At 36.4% G+C, this 9,233-nt stretch overlaps 1 protein-coding gene across 1 annotated transcript in view; it reads left to right on the top strand.

Annotated features, from left to right (window-relative positions):
* The first annotated feature begins 2,238 nt into the window (after positions 1-2,238).
* LOC119834026 (protein couch potato-like) overlaps positions 2,239-9,233 on the top strand; it is a 130,721-nt gene continuing 123,726 nt past the window's right edge. The window contains 1 exon segment of the mRNA XM_038358303.1: positions 2,239-2,355. Coding sequence (XP_038214231.1) covers positions 2,296-2,355 — 60 coding nt within the window. The 5' untranslated portion in view covers positions 2,239-2,295.

The raw sequence follows: 9,233 nt of genomic DNA, 5'->3' as shown, positions 1-9,233 counted from the left end.
ACTGAATTGTATTATTAGACTGGCTGCGTATCAGATGCTACTAAATAGCTTGTTGACGCCTACACGACTTAGGCAGCATTGTAAGCGTTAAGGGTGATAATAGACTTCTATTTAGAGCAGTTGTTAATTGGTTGCTTTTAGCTATTTTTGTATACAATCTTTATATTTATGACTCTCGTTTCAATCTATGTATTTTGTTATATACTTGATTCGCACAATTTGTAATGTTGGAACGTGTAACTCGCGTGTTTTTTTTAGTTTTGTTTTAATTAGTCAAATTAAAACGATTTTATTTATTTAGATTTTATTTTATAAGATAATAGTTATGGTGTGTAGTGCCCAATTATTTACACTCAAATCTATCAGTTGTCACAACCACACCAATAGATGTGTTAGTAAGAAACCCATTTAAACGATTAATGCCAAATAACAGCATTTAAAGACAAAACTAATTTACTGTGGTCTAATTAACGATATAATCACAATGACGCAACACTAACAAACAGAACATTGTCTATCAAAATATAGATATAGGCTATGAACGAAGCAATTAGTTAATATTCGAAAGTAAGGATACTACATGGAAGTTGTTAAAAATTACAAGTACAGTGTTATGTATATATTATTAATTGTTTGAGTAGCTCGTTCCAATTTTATTCATGTGAATGTGCTTCGATCGTAACCCTTTCAGTCAGTCATTTCGGAAATTATGCCAAAAATTACTTTTAGATGTTTTTTTTTTTCATGTCTATATCCTCTCAATAGATATACCCAATAGCAATTATTATTATATTGGATTATAGTTTGGCTCTTGCATTTTCGTGAAAGGTGGTGGTCTATTGTGATATAAAAGTATAATAGTATGACACGGTATGTAATAATGAACTAGAACTAGAACTCCAATCTATGACTAAGTATTTCTAGTATCTTTATGACGAATTTATCGCACTTCTATTGTTATTAAGCGCAGCTTTTAATCATTACGTGCGCTTCGATTCAGTCGGGATAAAATGCGTAGGTATATCCTCTCTTAGGAATCGATCCATTTCCGTGCTAAATATTATAACAAGCAGTACAAATACGTCGTCATTCTTTGATTTCGTATAAGAATAGTAAGTGTAAATAAAGCGTAAATTGAGAATCTCTTCTATCTTCTGGGAACCCATTGTGTTTATGTTACGTAAATAATAATTGTTATAATAATCGTTAAAATAACCTTATTCCCATTCGTTTAACCCAGTAAATAATTACCAAGTAGCCGTAGTTAATCCGATGTGATGTCATCTCTCTGCTCCTCAATTTAGATAATTCTAGGTGTTTATTGCGATGACTAACAGAGTAAATGGCGGCCCGACACCCACGTGCCTGCATTCGGTTCTGTTTGACATTTTAAAAATAACGTTTAATGTGTATTTTTAATGATTTTAGGACTGTCGATTTTTGTGTGTGTAGTGATTCAGGGAATATATATTTCCTGAATACATTTGAATGCTGCGAAATTCAGGGATTCTTTCTTTAATTTATATTCATATATTCCTGTAAGACAAAAGGAAACTCATAGTAACTGTAAACATAGAGCTCCTGTTCGATATATTCTAATTTTAAGTATTTTGATAGAATATAGTTTGTTTATTTTGGTTTTCTTTGGTTTCAGGATTACTTTACACGTGGAGTACCAACTTGCACGAATGATACTAATAGTGCAGAAGCGCTAACCAGAAACTTTAATAGGCGCGTCGCATAAAAGTCGGACTTGATCAAACAACGCGCGCGCGTCGCCGTTGTCGTCCGCGATATATCGTGTCGCGTGTTTAGTTCCGTGTAGCCGCAACAGTCAGTGCTCGCCGGAGTCGCGCGACTCGGCCAGCACTCCCCGCCACCGCCGTGGATAACCTCGGCCAGAGCCCCCTTCCGGTGAAGAGGCTGCACGAAGCGCTTCAGAGTGCGCAAGTGAAGCGTCAGCGTCTCTCCCCCCCGTACCCCGCTCCTACTGCGATTCACCCCATCCACCAACTCGCTGTGCACCAACACATCAAGGTGCAGCAGAGCATAGTGCAGCAGAGCATCGTGCAGCAGCACCAGTTGAATCTGGCGCATCAGTCACTGCAGAACTTGCAAGCGCAAAGCCTGCAGGCGGCGCAACAGAGTTTGCAAGCGGTGCAGAGTTTGCAAGGAGGTCAGGGGCAGAGTCCCACGGGCGGCGCAGGCACGCAGCAGGCGGCAGGAGCGACACAGGGCGCGCTGGTGCCGCCGCAGCAGCCTTCGCCGCGGGCCGCATCCCCGCAACACAAGAACATGGAGCTCGCTTTGTGTCAGAGCATGGACTCCGTCAATACAGCTACTACAGAGGAAGAGGTGAGCTATTTCTTAAGTTTTACCACATAAGCACTCAAAAGGACAAAGTAGGCAAGATAAATAAATAGTATTTCGGTTTAGTTTTCTCGCAAACATTATTTGTTTATCTAGACTACCTTTAATTTTTTTTTAATAGGGAACTCTATGAAAAGGGAACTTTTGATAAAAGATCAGTATAACTTTTTACAGGTCATTTGCTACCGGTCCTTCAGCAACCCAACTGTCTTAAAGCAATAACGATAGCTTATTCGACTAACGAGTAAGGATAATTACCCCAGGGATCTAAGCCAGTATATCCTATAAAAGATTTCCTGAAAATTTCAATGAATTCATAGATAGGGATCTCATTGTGTTCCGCCGGTCTACCGGTAGCTATAAATTAACAATAGAAACTGGAATGGCACTAAAGTTCGTGCGTCGGAGAGGACTTAATGTATCGCTTTAGCAATTTGTCATCGAACAATTGTTAAGTAATAGCTAAGAGGCGCGGCGCCATCGCTGTACCCATTTCAATGGGAAAACGTTCGGATATACAATAAGCATCGCTAACACAATAAAAGGAAATTCATCGCGACTGCTACTCGAAAGCGTTACATTATTCACAGTCGTAGCTATTGTAATATATCAGCTCTTATTGCTCCGTAATTTTTGTAATACCAGATCAATAATATTTACTGCTCAAACAGGCGGTAGCTAGGATGAGGCCCGCAATCATATCAATTCCTACTTTGTATTTTCGTGCTTCAATATTCCTAGTATTAATCAAAATAATTTGTCTGTAGGTTGTAGGTTAGGTTTGTCTGTAGTTGTTGCTGCTAATTGAGCGTTAATAGTTTTGTTTGGTATTCGCAAACTCGAGAAGCCCAACTGTAGGGCATACAACGTTTGAAGTAATGTTGCATCTCTTTGATGTGAATTCATGCACTAAGCAAAGGGGCGAGATTATGGACAAGACCCTTTGCCGACATAGCGTGGATGCAATCATTCAAGCGACTGACTACATTGCTGTGTATACTAAGTTGAACCTCACGGGACTAATCCTTTATTCATATTAGGTTAAATTAGCCTTGCACGCTTCCATCTCTTAGTGCGCACAAAGTTTGTGCATGCCATAGTAGAAGATTTAATGAATACCTGAGTTTATGACACCCTGAATTTATAATATAACAATTTCGCAATTATGTCACGCTATTATGTTATTTATTCATGCTATAGCTGTTTGGAAGTTGATTTTATATTAATCGTTGTTTATCTCTGAAGTAAGTATAATGTACCTATAGCTATATATAACCTATAATATGTGATACACATTTGATTCATCTCAATGCATTAGAATGTTTCAAATTGAATGATGTGGTGTCATATATCTTCAATTTCAATTTTAAGCATTAATTTTTTGCGTACCCTTTGTCGTTTATTCGAATTGAGAGCAGGAGAGACATTGGTGTAAAATATAAACTTCTTGTGAAGACCATCGTCCTATTTGCGATGACAAAGTGACTATATAAATCTGCATATACTCGGCAATTAATATTTCATCGCTTCTCAAAATCCGACTTAATGAGGTGAGTTTATATATAGTTTTGCTTGTTTATCATCTGCTAATAATTCATCGTCAAGCTTATCATTGTCAAAAGTTATACGTGTGGGAACAATACTGGGAGCCAAAACCTCGCTTGAAGCCGCGACGGACATAAATTTATACATATTTAAAGTCTAGACTAAACATATTCAGTTTGAATAACAGTATGTGCTCGTAATATTATTAATGTTTCTGTCGCAGTACTAAGTGCGGGAAACTTAATTGTGGGCTAATAATGCATTGAGTTTAGAATTTGAATGAAATTAAGTGATTAAAATTTTTTGTTTCGCTTGAATAATAACATGTTTCCAAATATGAATAAGCTGAGAGCATGGAACCTGAATAATTATAATCTATAAATCTGCCAGATACTATGTTTTGTATTACAGTGTAATACACTTATACGATTATTAAGTAAATATCAATTAATAAAGAATATTTTCCTATTCTACATCATTCCTTAAAAACGAAATAATATATGACTTAATCAAATTATTGAATTATTATTTACCACAATAGAATATTGCTATGAAAACCAAACCGCATCAGCGAATCCTACTACTGTTATAAAGGCGAAAGTTTGTAAGTATGGATGTATGGATGTTTGTTACTCTTTCACGTAAAAACTACTGAACCGATTGCAATGAAATTTGGTATGTAGACAGCTGGACAACTGGAATAACATATAGGCAACATTTTATCCCGATATTCCTACGGGATACGGACTTACGCGGGTGAAACCGCGGGGAGCAGCTAGTGTTATTATATATGTAACTAAAAACTTACCTGAATATCAATGTAAAAAACACATGTAAAACTTGCTAGATCTCTTACTGATAATTATTACTACTTGTCTTCAAATTCGCATATATCTAGACTGCAGTACTCTTTTCAATCTCACGAGGCCTTTAATCTTAACATCCTTCACTTATCTGTGGTATAGCGTCATTTACGTCAAGTTTGTTACGGTGCGTAAACTGTCTGGACGCGAGTTCGCAGGGAGACGCCTCGCCGGGGTGCGCGGCGCCTGTGCGTCTGGCGCCTACTGTCTGTTTCACTTAGTCTGTATTCAAGAGTTTTTTTTTTTTGATTTAGTTCCTTGCGACAGAGTATTTACCGTGATATTTCAGATAGATTATTTGACCGCTTTGCTTTTCAATGGAATGTCTGTATTCAACATAGACTAATATTTTGATGTGGATGAGCCAATTTATCTAAATTTACTGAGCGACATGTTATGTATGATGTAAATAATGATTATTATTGTTATTATATGAGCACTCAATGGTATAAAAGTCTCTCTCTCTTTAAGTGTAAGAATGTTTATTTAAACACAAAAAATCTAAGTGTAACATTTAAACATCCATTAAACATTTCCGTATTCACATAGGTCCAGTACAAGTATATTTTATAATGTTAGATAACTTGTTTGTGTGTGAGATTCCTTTTAAATAAACAGGTAATTAGATCGATTCACTGATGTCGAAACCCGCAATACTGGTAGAGCTAGACGAGTTTTTATATTTGTAATTGAAAGGGAAAATATAGTTGTACTTAAATGCTTTTAGAAAGGAAAAGGAAATGTTTTGTTGCTAAATTAAGATCATTAAACTGTTTGTTTAAAATCGTACGAAACACAGTAGCATGCTACTGTTTCACGCCGGTTTACTGGCGGGGAGTGGTACTTCCCCGTTGCGAACTGGCCCAATTCGTGCCGAAGCATGCTTGAATTCTATATGATTTTTTGTTTATTATCAACATAAATAAAAGAGACTAGCGAAATTTGCGTCAAAATTAAAAACAAAGAAAACCCAGTACCTTCACCACTTAAATTTGGAGGACATTACGCATTTAATAGGTTGTTATTCTTCAGTTTAAGTAAACAAGAGTGAATTCGATAAAATTGAAGACCATTCCGTCAATAGGTATTTGGATTATATCGGCAGACACGTAGGCATCACTTGTAAGAGTTCCTGAAACCTTGTGCTTGCATTCTTAGGTTTATAGTTTTGTACTCATTGCTTGACATGGTTTTCAATTGGACAATATTATATCGTGGGAGTTTTCGGTGGCGAATTGAAGGAATGTTATTTTTTCATTATTAACTAAGATAAAAACAATAACATATAATTTTATGCTAATATTTCAAGATAAAGAAAGTGAACTGTGCTTGTTATTTTTGTTCTGTTATCTATTTCTATATTCTTCTATTACGTATTTGCCATTTTCTTATTTCTTACAATAATAGCTATGATTATTTAACTACTTGAATTACCGATAAGATTAGTAGCGGTTATATCAGTAATATATGAGCATACTATAAGCACTATACTTATACGTCACTAAGCAATATAAATTCACGTAAATTAACACGTTAGCGCCGAACCTAAAATAAAATTCATTCCCATACTCAAATACCGCTGTTGACATAGGAATTTAAATAATACGTGCACTGAAAGCACATCTCAATTGAAACTGAAGGGAAAATTATTAGCCCACTGAGACGGCCACAAAGAGATTTTAAGAGAATTCACGTCGAGAGGAATATAGACACCTCGACCGCTTCAACAGTTTGTCCACCTAATTTGTCGCCGGCGCCCGACTGTAAAAACAAATAGCTCTCGCATTCCCCCTTCCAGCGCGACCGAGACAGACTCTCCTCAGATAAAGGCAGAAAAAGGAAAGATAGTTTCACAGGCTCCGGCTTTACAAGTCGAGTGAATGAGCGATTGCCGTTTACGTTCCAGCTTTTGTCTAGTTCGAATCTTGTTTGTCTGACGTTGTAAAGAGGTTCCTTTGTAATAATTAATCGAGCTCCATCTAACGTTCGTCGGTTTGGGTTACTCGTAAAGAAGTTTTAATTGAATTTGTCGGTCGATTTTGGCTTTTTGACGAGAGCGTGTTGCGGGTTTGAAACAATTTTTAGGTAACGCTCCACTGTTTCCTTTATCGATTCACCTGACGATATTATATTATCTGCAGTGAAACTTAACAACAAAATTGATATGATATTTATTTGCCGCATGTAACATTCACAATAAAATTATAAATATGGTTTTCCTGAAATGCAAGTTAGAATTATAACTATATTCCCACGGAATTAATTTACAACATTACGTAAGGATGTGAATTATTTAAATTAACGTCGTGATTTAAAATCAACTGTTATTACTCAAGTTCCTTTATACGGCTTCTTAACTTGTCGAAATAAATTGTTTGCATGTGGCAATATCATCAAGCAGGAAACTTGCAACAAATTTTAAAGTGGTATGACATATAGATATATTGTATTATATTTTCTGATTGGAAAATAATGGCCTTGAATTATCTTTATTTATGTACCTCTAATAAAAACATTTAATTCATTAAAAATAATGAGATTTCCTCAATTACACGGTGTGAATTCACACATTTAATGTATTTATATACATCGACGTTCAATCTTTTAAATTAAAGGTTGTATTTGATATTTCTGTTGTGCAAATTCTACGACAATATTATTTATAAACTGATTGATCTTGATATTTTGTCAGTATACGATTAATAAATCCCACTTAAATTATGCCCAGTCGAATAATATTTATAGCAAAATATCCGTTGCAAGAGATCTAAGACGATGACTAATGGCTTCCCTTTTGGTAGTGTCGACACACAACTTGTAGCGTAAACGTGTGTAAACAGCTCAGCGCGTGTGAAATCGAATAAATTCACTTACAATTTATAGCACTATGTTTAATCGACGCACCGTTAAACTAAGTGCGTTTAGTATGTGCTAGAATTTTCGTAATGAGACTCAAGTAATTAAGAATAGCCGTAGAAGTAGGTATTTATTGTGCATTGTGCAAGCGACTTGGCCACCGGCCAAAGTGGTCCTAGAGCTTTATGAATCTGAACAATGTAATAATTCACTGATATTTGTCATGACGGACACGTAAAAAATTGCTGATCTTGATTAATAGTTTCGTCGAGTCAAGACTGCTTTTGATGAGAAAGAAGCTTAACGGGAAGACGGGGACAATGTGAACTGGAACGAATGAAGCGTGCAACTATAATACCAAATGCAAGGCGAAAAACGAAGTCGGCATTGTGAGTGGAAAATCGAACTCGAATGTCGCGAGACGAAAGGGTCTTTGTGCACAATCAATGGCCCCTCGATTGCTGATAACTTTCTTTGCTGTCTAGAAGTTTAACTTGGAAACCGCTTGGAGGTATCCATTTTTGCGATCCCTTCGTTTGTGGATAGTTTCTCTCGAGAAATCAGATATAGCAATAACTCAACGCTAGACCGCATTTGGAAGACGGAATTAGCCCCATTGTTGGCGTAATTAGAATCGTAAAACCGAACAATTTGGAACGCTTGTCACGCAAAGAATTGCTCGCGGACAATTAATATTCTTCTGATTTTAATTAAACAATTCAAGGGAAGGGACTTGGAAAGTAACTTTGTGCAATTATTTACTTTAAAGCAGTCAATAAAATCTTAATAGATTATTAACATAACGTAGCTATAGAATATACCACAATATTAAAAGATAATTATTAACTTCATTTGCTATATTAATTTTTTATAGAAGGTTAATTACATAAATTTCTAATCATATAGTGTATGTAGGTATATACACAAAATTGCGGAAGCTCTGTATCTATTTATTTACACAGCTACTCGAATGCAACCCGACAATGTAAGCTTATCTCGCTGCCACGACACTTTGACAGCGGCATTAACAAGGATCATAATTCGCAATCTCACTGTTAGTGTAGAAATTAAGATCGCCGCAGCGGTCACGTACGGGGACGACTTGTTTGAAATACGAAGGAGCTCCTCTGCAGGAGAGGAGAGGAGCTCGTTAAGCGTCGGAGCGTGCTTTTATTACAGCGAAGCGTGCGCCACGGCCGGGCGACACTTGAATATTAAACTGCCAACATTGGGTCATGCATACTGTCCCGTGCCTTTGACTGTAATCGAGCGCAATGGTGTACGCTGGGCACGATCTGATATTCGCTCGGCAGATTCCGGCATGGCGGCTGGCATTTAAATAATTGTGCGAATCGCTGTTTTTTAATTATTTCTCCTGAGCCATTGTAAAGCTGAAGTTAGAAATTTTATTTTCTTGGTAATTTTGAGCTCATGAATCGTGGGATGCTTAACCCAAATATAATAACTGTAGACATTTTAGTCTCATGAAAGAATGACATAATATGTACTCCACATATGTGTCCATGCATTATAGCGTAGCATGTTATTTGAAAAGAGATTGATTTCAATTTAACGTATCGTCTTCAAATGCACGTTTTA

Source organism: Zerene cesonia, chromosome 18 (assembly GCF_012273895.1).
Source record: "Zerene cesonia ecotype Mississippi chromosome 18, Zerene_cesonia_1.1, whole genome shotgun sequence".
Classification (NCBI taxonomy): Eukaryota; Metazoa; Arthropoda; class Insecta; order Lepidoptera; family Pieridae; genus Zerene; species Zerene cesonia.
This window is presented reverse-complemented; position numbering and strand designations above follow the sequence as displayed.